The 14,702-nt window shown below is 36.4% G+C and overlaps 1 protein-coding gene across 4 annotated transcripts in view; it reads left to right on the top strand.

The window, feature by feature from the left end:
- Positions 1 to 10,870, top strand: part of MON2 (MON2 homolog, regulator of endosome-to-Golgi trafficking) — a 111,418-nt gene extending 100,548 nt beyond the window's left edge. For 3 of the 4 annotated variants that reach the window (XM_004381560.2, XM_023736117.1, XM_023736118.1), the window contains 2 exons: positions 1,089 to 1,171; positions 7,745 to 10,870. In XM_004381560.2, coding sequence (XP_004381617.1) covers positions 1,089 to 1,171; positions 7,745 to 7,908 — 247 coding nt within the window. In that variant the 3' untranslated portion in view covers positions 7,909 to 10,870. The remainder of the gene's footprint in view (positions 1 to 1,088; positions 1,172 to 7,744) is intronic. The other variant, XM_004381559.3, reaches the window with a different exon arrangement.
- Positions 10,871 to 14,702: the final 3,832 nt, after the last annotated feature.

Below are 14,702 nucleotides of genomic sequence, written 5' to 3'. Positions count from 1 at the left end.
TCCATTTTGTATAGAAAACCTGTGGAACCAGAAAACAGAATTGGTTAATAATTACAAAGAATAAGCAGTTATGCCAGTTATCTGACATCTAATGAAATGTTTTCTTTGTAACCAAGCTAAGAAGAAATGTTTTAAGTTTTTTTCCAGGGAGCCTTTATGCAACCTCTACATTTCCATAAATGAATATCTGGCAAATCTCCTGTAAACCCTCCTTTTGTAAACCCTCCTATAGTCACTAAGCAGTAACTAATCAACAAAGCACATATCACCAAGTGGTAACTAGTCAACAAAAACTCTTTAAACCAATCACTGTAAAGATCCTGCTTTTGTTATCCCACCTTTGACAGTGGTGTATCAATGAATAACCAATCAGAATTTTTCTTAACTTTGCTTCCTTCTGTAATATTATATCAGAGACTCCAGGAATGTGATTCAGCAGATCCATTAGTCTCTTGTGCCCAGTACACACTGACTGTTCCCTCATTCGATTTATCTTCTTTGCTTTGGCTTGATAAGGAAACCCTGGTGGAGTCGTGGTTAAGAGCTACAGCTGCTAAGCAAAAGATCGGCAGTTCAAGTCCACCAGTGCTCCTTGGAAACCGTAGGAGCCATTCTACTCTGTCCTACAGGGTTGCTATGAGTCGGAATTGACTCAGCGGCAGCGGGTTTTGGTTTGGCTTAATAAAGATCCATTTTAGTTGAATACAAGTCTGGGGTCTTTTTCCTCTACCACAAGCCAAATAATAGATGGGCTTATGAAATAAATAGTATCACCTGTGAGTAATGTGCTCCCTTAAACAATTAACTATATGCGACCAAAGTCAACATTTACCCAAAAGCAAAGATGAGCAGGCAAAGGAGGGAAGGGAAGCTAGATCAATGGAAACAGAACAAACAGAATGGAAATAATGAAAATGCTGACACATTGCAAAAACTGTAACCAATGGCATGAAACAATTTGTATAAAAATTGTTAAAAGAGAACCTAATTTTCAGTGTAAATTTTCACCTAAAACACACAAAAAAACTTTTTTTAAAAAGGCATACTTTTAAATCTTGATGGAAATAATTTCCCATCTCTTTTTTTAGGCAACAAGTAACAGAAATCATATTTGTCTTAAAAGCAGTCAGTACTCTCATTGATTCACTTAAGAAAACTCAGCCTGAGAATGGTAAGTGCATAGAAACTCAGTTATTCTAAACTCATAACATTTATGTGCTGTCTGTGGTGTACCTTTGTGTTGTTATTAAGTTAACTGAATTTTAGGAACATATCTTTTCTCCAGTCCTCATCATGACAAAGCATCGAGTCAATTTAATAAAACTAATTTGTAATGTTTTATCTTCTTTATGTTAAACAAGAGTTTAATTTTTTTTTTTTAATAACTACATTGGTTTAAATTCAGGTGTTGCATGGACAATTCATATTAATATAGAAGATCACTGATTTGGGGTGGGAGGAGTAGGTAGAGGCTTCCATCGTATATTTATACTGATTTACTTTATAGATACAAACTGTATCAATAACTTTAAGTCATTTTGTTGCTCTTTCTCATTTTTCCCCCTTTCTGTTACTGATTCCTGTCCAATCCATTCTTTACATTACTTCCAGAAATTATTTTTTTCTAAAGCACGGCTTTGAGCATTCATCTACCCACCCACACAAAACAAACCAAAAAAATTAGTCACTTACCATTCCTTACAAAATGGAAAGAGTACCACAGTCTGACTCTATTCTATTCATCCTTTATTTACCACTAGGCTTCGTGTAAACTCACCTGTCCAACTAAAATTCTCAATCTTCTCAAATATTCCCTTTTTGCTTATTCCATTCTCCTGCTTATATCCACCTAGCTCAAATACCACCCCCACTCTGAAGAGTTTTTAACTTGTTAGAAGTAAGTAATATCTCTTTTCATTGAACTCATAGCATTTTTATATGTACCTTTGTCTGAAAGCATTCCGTTTGTATTACAGTTACACATCACTCACCTCCCCTTACGTTGTAAGCTTCGTGAGAAGCTTCTGTGTTCTATTTCAAATCGTATGCCACGTTGCTACTCAAAGTGTGGTTTGTTGAACTGGCCACTGGTCTGAAGAGAATATTACCAGTCCAGGACAACATAAAGAGACGTCCCCAGAATATAAATCAGTTTTGTCACTAAACACACTATTTGGTTCAGCTGACATTTTTTATACAACAAACTATGTTGAAGAAAACAATGTGTTGGTTTGCATTCTGGCATAAGCACCTTATCATGTAGCAGACTGTCACTTAAGAGGCATTACTTTCAGTACCCAAGAAAAAAGGGAATTCCCAATTATTAGGTGCCGTCAAGTCGGTTCCAACTCATAGCAACCCTGTGTACAACGGAACGAAACACTGCCCAGTCCTACACCATCTTCACAATTGTTGCTGTGCTTGAGCCCCTTGTTGCAGCCACTGTGTCATTCCATCTCATTGAGGGTCTTCGTCTTTTTTGCTGACCCTCTACTTTACCAAGCATGATGTCCTTCTCCAGGGACTGATCCGTCTTGATAACATGTCCAAGGTATGTGAGACATAGTCTCGCTATCCTTGCTTCTAAGGAGCGTTCTGGTTGTACTTCTTCCAAGACAGATTTGTTCATTCTTTTGGCAGTCCGTGGTATATTCAGTATTCTTTGCCGGCACCACAATTCAAAGGCTTCCGTCCTTCTTTGGTTTTACTTATTCATTGTCCAGCTTTCACATGCATATGAGGCGATTGAAAACACCATGGCTTGGGTCAGGTGCACCGTAGTCCTCAAGGTGACATCTTTGCTTTTGAACACTTTAAAGAGGTCTTTTGCAGCAGATTTGCCCCATGGAATACATCATTTGATTTCTTGATTTCTGCTTCTGTGGGCATTGATTGTGGATCATGTAAAATGAAATCCTTGATAACTTCAGTCTTCTTATCATGATGTTGCTTATTGGTCCAGTTGTGAGGATTTTTATTTTCTTTACTGAAGTCTGTAGTCTTTGATCTTCATCAGTAAGTGCTTCAAGTCCTCTTCACTTTCTACAAGCAAGGCTGTGTCATCTGCAGATCACAGGTTGTTAATGAGTCTTCCTCCAATCCTGATGCTGCGCTCGTCTTCATATAGTCTGGCTTCTCAGATTATTAAGACAAACAGACCAAAAGTAGGATGACTAGGTTCAAAACAGTATTTATATTTTTGGTAGAATAGTGCCAAATTGCCCTCTAAAGTAGTTGGACAGAGTTACATTTCTACAAGTACTTTATGACAGGATCTTTTTCCAGTATGGAATTTTTAATAATGACAGCTCTGACTAGTATTGTCTAAGCAGAGAAATCTTACCAGTAAAATATTTTTTACTCTTTGTTTTTTCTAATCAATGTTACTTTCCTTTAAATGTAGGTAGTCTAAGACAATAAAAGATGAAATTGATAACTGTATTATCTCGGAAAAAATAGTGACTGTCAACGTCACTCGTTGGTCCTACAAAATGTTATTTTAGAAGAAATGTTTCAGAACATAAGATAAAGCATTTAATTGCTTGTAGCATTTTATATAGAACTGTATAATATAGAAACGAAATTATACTCAATTCAGTATGAAGGATAGATTTGAAGTAATAGAGACAGTCGTAAAATTTCCTGTAAGTTATTTTTAAGTCCAAATGACCTAAAGTTCTTAAAATTTTACATCTTGATGTGTAAATGCAGTTTCCTTCTCTAGAGCAGTTTTTCTCAAACTGAGATCCATGGATAGCTTCTGGGTGTCCTCACACCCCCCATGAAATTATAAGGATAGTTTAGTGTGTAACACATGTTTTGGTGGGGAGAGGGAAGAAAGGTTCATCGAATTCTGAAAGGGGTCTTTTAATCTTCAAAATAAATTACTGCTCTACAGGTCTTTGAAAATATTAGAAGTAGACACTTGGGATCGTACATTTTGATCCCAGATTTGATCATGTATAATGATTGACATCACAGTAATCTTAAATCCATTAATATCCTTTTCTTTTTTTTTTCCAGATAGGCTTTGATGTGAAATAATTATTTGGTCTTCCTTTCCAACTCAAAACTAAAGTGGTCACAAACCAATAAAAGATATATCTGTTTTTGTTGCAGACAAATCACCCCAAAACTAAATAGCTTAAAACAACAAACATTTTTTATTTTTTAGGTCAGCTGAGTGGTTCTTCTGGTCTGGGTCAGCTCAGGTGCCCCTGAATGGATTAAGATGGTCTCCCTGTAACATGTTTAGTCAAGCCCAGTGTGCAAGTTCTTCTTAAGCTTTTTTTAATACCATGTTTGCTAATTCCCATTGGCCAAAGCAAGTCACAAGGCCAGCCCAAAGTCGTTGGCGGGGGGAGGGTGCGAGGGGGGCGGGGAGGGTGTAAGGTCGGGGTGAGGGGTTACTACCAAAAGATGTAGGTAAAAGGAGGGGAATAATTTTTGGTGATTTTTATAATCCACTTCAAGAAGAAACCTTTTGATGATGGTGGTAGAAATGGGAGCATCAGGGCTTGCTTTCCTTTAAGGCCATAGGGTTTGTTACTGTGCCATCTACAGCCTGAAGGGGAGTTCACATTTTAATCAATAGTGCTAGCTTATCTACCATTGACCTCAGCCCATCTCTGATTTTTTAGTAAATAGTTATGCTGGCCATTTTAAGTTTCAATTTAAAATATGTATTTAGGCACCAATTTAAAACTTGACTTTCAAAATTTTCTAATGAAATTATAGAGCAGCCTCCAAGTTGATAGGTGTGAAAAATAGTCACTTTAAGATCCCAGTTAAATGCAAGCATTTATTATATATTGCTATCCTTCATATGTGGGAATGCTGCTGAAAATGATTTTTTTAAATAAAAGTATAAAGACTAGTGTAGCATAATTTCATCATGTAAAAATTGTTCTTTGATTCGTGATCAAAGCTGTCATTTGCAGAGCTTGGCAGTGTTTGTGTCTCTGACTCTCCTGTCAAAATTGGCCTATTGTCTTTCCCCAAAGTCTTTAGTCGCCAAAGTGTTACTGCTCTTTTCCCCAGCAATATAGAGTTAGGACATACTGTTTGAATTGTATACCTTAAAAGTGAGTTTTTTTCCATTCCCTGATTATATTTGTTCCGATTCAAATTTCAGTTTCTGAGCCTTTTACTTATTATTGGAGATGGTCATTCGCTCACATTATTAAAGGTGGTTCGTCCCTCACCTTTCTTGTTTTCACCTGTAGCCTGTCCAGTTGTTTACCACTGCATTTGGCTCTAAAAGGATATTTTGGACAGGAGGCACATTCGACAAGTGTGCAATCTTTATTGCTGCCCCGAGATTTTTCTCAAAATCTCTATCAATTTCTTTCATTGGTGAGCTATGTTAGATAAGTAAACCTTCAGGAATCTTCTTTCCCCCTTTGCCCCTAAAGCCCAGGGCAGAGCCTTACTTAGGAAGACGACCACTTCTTTTGCTGGGCCCTGTCAGGCTTTGCTTGTTCTTCATAACCTTACTAGTCCACACTATTTCTCCAAATAGCCAAGAGGAAGAATAGGACTTTGACTTGATTTCCTTCTCTTACCCAAAGCTCTTTCATCTCCTATTGGTGGGAGGATGGGAGAGGAAAAGAGTTTGGAGTACATCCTATCTGTGTCCTTGATTTTTTTCCTTCCCTCCCTCCCACAGATATTTATTGAGGGCATGATGCTAGGCACTAGATAAACAGGAGTAAATAAAACAAAAATGATTTTTTTTTTTTTGGTGTGACCAAGAGAAGGTCATTATCTACTCATGTCAAGTTAAACGAGGTTGGCATCTTTATAGTGTCTATAAAAAGGAAAAGATTAGCACTAAACCTTTTTTATTCTGAATTATGCCCAAAGTATTTTTTAAAAATATGAAGTGAATATGTAGGACAGAACTCTGTGCCTACAAGTTGATTGGTGGTCTAATTAGTGACTGTGACGGTGTTGCCACAATCAGTTCAGCAGGAGAGCCCCCTCAAGCTCTTACTTGAATCCTACTCGGTAGCAAGCATAGATTTTTCATCTTGTAATAAATCAGAAGGGAAAGGACTCATCAAGGCTGGAATAAGGCAGATTTGAGAATTGGCAGCTAGAGGAAGAGGAGACACAAAAGCCCTGGATTTGCTGACACAGAAGTTCAAAAACTATTCAGGCCCAATTACTGTAGGGGAAAACAGTCCTCCATTTATTGCCAAAAAAACAATGTAATGAACAGAGTCTTCCATATTTGGTTTAAGCAGCAGTATTCTACGTATGCTTCTTTTCTCATAGTAACCCTTGATGAAGTGAGAGACCTCCTGTTAATTCAGTTCTGTAAGAGAATCTCTTTGAAAGGTAGAATAATATATTCTACATTTCTAAGTTCCTCATTAGCTGACGTTTTTCTGGAGCAGGAATTGTAAATGCATGTGTCTAGCAGACTGGGACTTTTATTACAACCCTCTAATAAATTCATGTGAATTATGAATCCTCAAAAGGGGAGATAATATATGCAATATTTTTCAAACTTACTTGACTGAATTTTTTTTCTAAGAGCTAAATTGAACACTAGTTTGAGAAAGTCACTCCTTTATTTTACAGTGGAAGACGTTGAGATAAAGAGAAATAAAATGACTTGGCTAGGGACACCTACCCCTGCCTTATTTCAGAAAAATTTTTGGATGGTTAACACTCAGTAAATTAGGCAGTTGACATGCAGTGAAATATAGAACTAAAGCTCCTTACCCATAGTATTTCTTCTTTTATACTACAGTGCCTCCCAGATTTGAGATTTGTCCCAAAAAGTGTGATATACTTACACTAAGAAAAATCTATCAGCAGGTTTTATTGCATATCAGGCACTCACCACTTTCAGGAAAATTGAAAGGTAAAGTGTGATCTCAGAGTATAAGGAGATTACAGACTAATTGGGATGTGACACTTTTGTCCATTCAGCAAGTAGCATTCACCTGTACTATGTTAGTGGTGAGGGAGGCAGACATGGCCGCTCCCCACTAGAGTTTATATCTAGCAATGTGCTTTAAAGATTAGCAAACAGTACAAGAGAAGAATGAATCTATGTGTGGTCATTTGAAATTAAAATCAATATCAAGGATATTACTGGGGAAAATAAGATACTTATATTTTTAGCAGACAACTGCATAAAAAATGAATTGTTTTCTAATTGTTCTTGAAATGTACACTACATTCTCTGGCAAATGATACTGAAAATGAGAAAGGTATGTGTTAATGTCCTTTTTAAACAGAATTTTTCCATTTTCACAAGAGAAAACCAGTTGCTGTCAAGTCTGTTCCAACTGTGTGTATCAGAGTAGAACTGTGCTCTGTAAGGTTTTCAGTGGCTGAATTTTCCGCAATAGATCACCAGGCCTTTCTTCCAAGATGTCTCTGGGTGGATTAGAACCTTCAGCCTTTTGGTGAGCAGCTAAGTGCAGTAACCGTTTGCACCGCCCAGGAACTCCTTCACAAAGTGAAGTACCACTTAAAATGTACTTTACCGAATGTCTTAGTGTTGGTGACTGTATACACTGACCATATATTTTTCTCCCATACCTTATTAAATGTTACAGAAAATGTTCCAAAGTTAAAAAAAAAAAAAGGTACAAGCTTGTAGAATCTCCATTTTTATGAAATTTTTTCTTTGCATTGCGTTTAAAGGGCTGTGTTCATGTTAATTGGATAATATCTGTTAGTTAAATCTACCCTTTCTTGAGACTTTATACTTTTTGCGTTACAGTTGATGGAAATACCTGGGCACAAGTAATTGCCTTGTACCCAACGTTAGTGGAATGCATCACCTGCTCATCTTCAGAAGTCTGCTCTGCACTTAAAGAGGCACTAGTTCCCTTTAAGGATTTCATGCAACCACCAGCATCCAAAGTTCAAAATGGAGAATCTTGACCTGCTTCAATATCTTTGAAGGAAGAAAGATAACCTAAAAGAATGTTTGCTCCTAAGTGAGTCTTAAGAAAGACATTTCTTACTACAAATAAATCTTGGCAGCTCTTGTTGGCCTCCTTTAAATTGTACGTACCTGAGTTCGGTAATTCATACGACAAGCTTACACATCAACAAAGGTTCCTGAATGAGTAGCAGTGCAGGCCTTTAATAAGTTAAACTAGTGGAAGGGGTAGTTAATACTGCAACATACCTGCTACCGTATCTTCAGTTGGTGGTGTAAAAGTGAACTTATGTGCAGTTTGTGGTGTGTGTGTTAATGATGTACTTTTTAAAAAGAAATATATTTCAATTCAGTCAGATTTATTAGGCTGGTGTTTTTGCACCCTTTTTCAAGTACAAAGTTGTACTAAAATTTTATGCAAGATGGTACTGTAACATTCCATATTACCTGTAACCAGCCTTTGTAAACAAAGGGAACTGATGTACTTGTGTGTATAATAAATAGTACAGTTATGTATAAAATAATTGCATTTATTATTTAAATTTTTAAAATATTGCTAATGTTAAATGCTTGAAGCTGTATTTATTATTAATACAAAATTATTTGCTTACATTTTTACTTATAATTTGCGTTCTTAAGTGGCAGATATGCTCACCATATGATCATGCATTTAGCTTCATGTTTATTTTGAATGTATTTATCAGTGACCATTAAACATCTGACCAGAAAGGTCATGTAAACACAGCAGCAAATAGTTCATGATTTGCTGGTTTTGCAGGTTTGAAGTATAGGTTATTAGTGTAATTCACTGAGATATATTGTAGCACTATGACTCCATCATACCTCATTTCTTTAAATATCTCTTCCAGCTTTCGCAAAGTCTGTCCGTTTTTATATTTGCTGTCTGGATTTTAAAGACTTTTCATATTTTGTATTCCCACTGATTTTTTTCCCCTGACTAACAACATTTGTCACTGTCTTGAAATTATGACCGGGGCAAGATGATTTCAGATTCCCTAAAATTTTGCCTGTGAGGTTTTGTTTATTTCAGTTACCTTCAGTGCTTTGTTTTGTAATGTCTTTTCAAAAAGAAACGTAACTATGCTAATCCACAAGTATAAAATGTGTGTGTATTATACTGAGAAGTGTATTTTTGGAGATAGTCAAGCATTTAGAAGTACAGTAAACTTTCTGTCATGAAGTAAAATGCTAATTTTGTTTCACTTTCCTCTCCTAGTGAAGAAGAAAAGTGCTCTTGAGTACATTAACTGAATCGTTTCTTATAAAACTTTGACCTAGCTTACTGTATTTTTTATTTAATGGATTATGGTATTATAATATTTTTCTTCTGATTTAAATTTTCAAAATGATTTATGTGAAGACATGAAAATGTTTAAAACAGTGATTATTCATAAGAAATCCTAACGGTCTCAGTATTATTTTAGTGTGCTGGAAGGCCTTCGTTTTGATAGAATTTATAAGTTTCAGGTTCTCCAGAATAGTCATAAAACTACAAGAAGATAATAGAATTGAGTAATGAATGAGATAAAATTTTGAGGCTGTTGTAATTGTGTATTTAATTTGCACTGTTATCCATAAACACGTGACGAGATCTTTTATTTACATGAAATAATGAATTTCTGTTTTATAATTTCACTTAAAATTAAGGTAAAATATGGCATTCCATAGATTCTGCCTTCAACATTTTCCTTAAGGAAAATTGTTGTTTTGTTTTTTTAAAAAAAAAACCTTTAAAGCTGTGTATTTAGTTTATTCTCTGTATTGGATGTGTTATATTGGGGGTTAGAAAATTCACAGATCACTGATAAATATTGAAATAGAGTAACCAAAGTAGTGTACCTTTTCAATAACATGTTAAAAATACTGCTGTGAATTTACATGAAGTAAAAATATGTCTATTCTTGAGAAACAAGAGCTGAATCTGTTGCAATCCAACTAATAATTCTCCAGTAAAACTTGAATATGAGTCAAGGGTATAGAACATGCGTTTATATAAACTGAGTACTTTGAACTAGTATTAGTTTTCAGTACCAAGATTGTGCCCTCCAGTTGTGCTAAAGATATATAAATGTGGTGAAAGTGTTAATACAATATAATATGGTGATTAGTGCCAGTCTTACAAATAAGCAAAGTGGGGTAGCCCCTTGGTGGTATAATTTGACAGCCTTTTCCTCCCAAAATACCCATCCCCCTCAGAAGCAACTATTAGCAATTCATTCCCTTGAGTCAAGCATTCCTTTATGCTGCATTTTCTAAACTATTCTGATCCCTGGGGAGGTTAAGACATTGTTGGTATGAATTGGGTTCTTCATTGACTAGAAGATCTGGGCTCTGTGAGATTACTAGCTGCTGGGAGATTGAAAAAGGAAACTCCGAAAGCTAAAACCATTTTACAGTACAACTGAGTTTGTGACTAGTCCTGGAAACAGTGATAATGTCCTTTGGGATACATATTAGAAATATAATAGATTTTAAGCCTCAGATAATCACATTTTGTCACAGTGCCTGTCTTAGATTGTTGGACAACAGACATATGCCAACAACTGGATGATCAGTAAAGTCCTTTCCTGACTATTTTTTTTTCTATTGTAAAGGAAACAAACTAATTTTCAACTTGTCTGGTTTACTTTTTTAGTTTCCTATGATGCTGTCACTGCCAAGAAGGAAAATAACAGGTCATTTTATAGTGTCTTATTTTGTATTTCTAACAGTTGCCCTCAAGTAGGCTCCAAATCATGGTGACTGCATGTACAACAGAATGAAACATGCCAAGTCCTGTACCATCTTTATAATCGTTGGCATGCTCGGTTTATTGTTATGACCACTGTGTATTTTGAGTGTCTTCCAACCTATATAGTGCTGTCATCTTCCAGCAGTATATCAGCAATATTCTGTTGTGATCCATAAGGTTTTCAATGGCTACTTTTCAGAAGTAGATCACCAGGTCTTTCTTCCTAGTCTGTCTTAGTCAGGAATCTCCACTGAAACCTGACCACCATGGATAATGCTGCTGGTGTTTGAAATACTGGTGGCATAGCTTCCAGCATCATAGCAACACACGAGCCACTACAGTATGACAGACTGACAGATGGGTGGTGGTGTTTCTAACTAGCAATAAGATTGTTAGTTTTACTGCATACATTTGTGAATAAACTTTATACATAGATTGGGGACCTGTTAGGTGCCAAAAGAAAGTGCATAAAAGTCTGGCTTAGAGAAAACCACTTTTCACTTGGTTTCACTTTTAATTTTATTAGATTAATAGCTATGTTTCTCATCTGGTTTTCCCCTTTATGAGTATTGATTTACTTTGCATTTTTTTCTGCTCTTTTTAAACCAAACCTGTTGTCATCTATTCTACTCATAGCAACGTTGTAGGACAGAGTATAACTGCCCCATAGGGTCTCCAAGGCTATAATCTTTATGGAAGCAAACTGCCACATCTTTTTCCCTCAGAGGGCTGGGGGGTTTGAACCGCCAACCTTTCAGTTAGCAGCTGAGCGCTTAACCACTGTACCACCAGGGCTCCATTCTACTCTTGGCTACATGCCTTAAATTATATGTAGCATCGGAAGGAAGAGAAGAACAATTTAGTGTATATATTTTATTCTGGAGAATAACATTCATTTAATTCTGTAGCAGGCCAGTAACAACTGGGTTATTTGTCCTTTACCAATATATCTTCAGAATATTTTGTTTATTGTCCTAGATAACCATTGGGCCAGATGATCAGTTAAGAAATGGAGTATGAATCAACAAATTATTGAACAGTGTTATAAAAGGCAACTCAGAAGTATTAATGAATACTATTAATGAAGTAGTCAGTATTACCTTCATGTTAATGAAGGACTGTATAAAACCAAAAACCCAAACCCGTTGCCGTCAAGTTGATTCCGACTCATAGTATAGTTACTACATAATGACTACTGTATTATTCCCCACCACCCATCTGTCAGTTTGTCATACTGTGGTGGCCTGCATGTTGCTATGATGCTGAAAGCTATGCCACTGGTATTTCAAATACCAGCAGGGTCACCCATGGTTTACAGGTTTCAGTGGAATTTCCAGACTGAGAGACTAGGAAGAAGGGCCTGGTGATTTACTTCCAAAAATTAACCAGTGAAAATCTTATGGATCACAACAGGATATTATGCAAGTCACTTGCTTTGGACATGTCAGGAAGGATCAATCCCTTGAGGAAGACATCGTGTTTGGTGAAGTAGAGAGCCAGTGAGGGCATGGGAGACCCTCAGTGTGATGGATTAGCACAGTAGCCACAATGATGGACTCAAACATGATGGTGATTGTGAGGACAATGCAGGACTAGGCAATTATTCTGTTCTGTTGTACCTAAGGTCAACGTGAGTTGGAGGCGATTCAATGGCAGCTAACAACAGCATGCTCTTCCCAAATGTGGGATAATTCAGATGGACAACTGAATTCTCAAGAGACTGCTGCAGGTGAAGTCTGTCTAGCCAAGACAGAGCACTTTCAGGAACTCACCCACCTGCAGTTGCTATAGAAATTATCAGTGAAGGTTTAGAAGCCCCTGAAGTGAATCGACGTCCAGACAGAATGTTGTGGAGTACTGGTTTGTTTTGTTTTGTTTTTATTAGAAAGCTACCATAGATGTTGGCAAAAACAATTATGGAAGCATTGCCAGCAGCCTAGTATGTCCCTTAGATTTCCATTTATTAGGTTTGCAAGTTTGGCAGATCTGCTGATACTTACGTAAAGCACATTTTACTGTACTTAGTGTTGCTGGGTTGTATATAGCTAGATTATTAGAGTGAGTTTCACTTTTTTTTTTAATTTCCATTCATGAGAAGACAGATTCTTAGCACATGGTGTGTTACCAGTTTATGTGTGGTGGGAAACCATAGTTTTTAATAGTTCAAGATGATTTGAATTAAAATTTTAATATCTTTGGAAAATACAGTAGTGTTTCAATTTGAATGAAAAGTTTTTATAGATTGGAAAAGAAAGTTATAATGTCTTTGTATCTTAATTTATATTAAAAAAACAAGTTAGATAAAAATCATTTTCTTATTAATCCAGTAAGTTTGAATGCACTAGCAGTGTTGGCTCTTTAAAAGAGCATGTGTGAATGAATCCTTCTGTGAATATGAATAATACTCAGTAATCTTGACTAATTGCGAGGCGGTGATGAGCTCAGGCTCTGCCTCTTATTTAACTGTAGGCATGCTAACTTTTCAAGGCCCTCTGTTTCCTTATCTCTAAAATGAAGATGGTAATTGATGAGTTACTTATTCTTTAGAGAAAAATGCATAATTAGGATTTGGAGTTGATTTTATAATGATATTCTTAGGGTAACTATTCAAGTTATGAGAAATTTATTAATATATCCTAATTGATACTTTTGAGTATGTTTTTCCCTTTTTCTCCTGCATTGCTTATTGCTTTTTCTGTCTCTCTCTCATTTTTACCTTACCGTCTTTCTTTTACTTTCCTCTGATTTTTCTTTGTTTCTCCCCTCATTCCTTTCACATTCTCTGCCTCTTCTCTTCCAGCTCTTCCTCTAATTTTACCTACTTTTTGTCCATAAGAAGCAGAGCTGTTAATGGTAGCACCATTGCCAACTTCCTTCCTATTAAATGAGATTCTAGAAGTACTTTCCACTTTTGGCCATTGTTGACTTTTTGCAAAGTTAAAGTCCCCCTGCCATTTCAAAATAGTTGAACAAGTTAAAGTAACTTGAGACTATAGTTCCTCGTGTCTTTCTGAATCCACAGGATTCAGCAGCCAGGTTGTTCACAAAATGAAAAAGGCAACTACTTGGGATTGCTATAAATATGATGGATTCAGTAGCTATTCTTGGAACAATCATTGCTTTTCTGTAGTATGGAACAGGGAGATTATATCACTTCCCTCAAAGGGGAGTGTTTAAAATGTGTTTAGGTGAGGTTTTTTTGTTTTTTTAATTTTGCCTCTATATGAAGGGCCTTTTTTTTGTAGTTTGTGGAGACAGATGCTTCTAATTATTTTATATTTATATTATTTATTGATTTATAGTATTTACAGTGCCTACTTTTTTAAGAGGGGTTTGAGTCAGTATTGTTGTTAGGTGCTGTCAAGCTGGTTTTGACACAGCAACCCTGTGTTCAACAGAACGAAAGACTGCCCAGTCCTGCGCCAGCCTCACAGTTGTTGCTATGTTTGAGCCCATTGTTGCAGCCATTGTGCCAGTCCATCTCATTGAGGGTCTTCCTCTTTTTCACTCTCTCCTTTACCTAGCATGATGTCCTTTTCCAGGGATTGGTCTCTCCTGATAACATGTCCAAAGTACTTGAGACAAATTCTCGCCATCCTCACTTCTAAGGAATATTCTGACTGTCCTTCTTCCGAGACAGATTTGTTTGTTCTTCTGGCAGTGCATAATATATTCAGTATTCTTTGCTAGCACCATAATTCAAAAGGATCAATTCTTCAGTCTTCCTTACTCATTGTCCAGTTTTCACACGCATGTAAGGCAATTGAAAATACCATAGCTTGAGTCATTCGCACCTTAGTCCTCAAAGTGACGTCTTTGCTTTTTAACACTTGAAAGAGTGCTTTTGCAGCAGTTTTGCTCAATGCAATATGTCGTTTGATTTTTTGACTGCTGGTTCCATGGGCGTTGATTGTGGATCCAAGTAAAATGAAATCCTTGATAATTTCAGTCTTTTCTCTGTTTATCATGATGTTGCTTATTGGTCCAGTTGTGAGGATTTTTGTTTTCTTTATGTTGAGGTGTAATCCATACTGAAGGCTG

The sequence above is a fragment of the Trichechus manatus genome, unplaced genomic scaffold (genome assembly GCF_000243295.1).
Source record: "Trichechus manatus latirostris isolate Lorelei unplaced genomic scaffold, TriManLat1.0 scaffold00086, whole genome shotgun sequence".
In the NCBI taxonomy this organism is placed as follows: domain Eukaryota; kingdom Metazoa; phylum Chordata; class Mammalia; order Sirenia; family Trichechidae; genus Trichechus; species Trichechus manatus.
The sequence above is the reverse complement of the archived record's forward strand: the minus strand, read 5'-3'. Positions and strand labels throughout refer to the sequence as shown.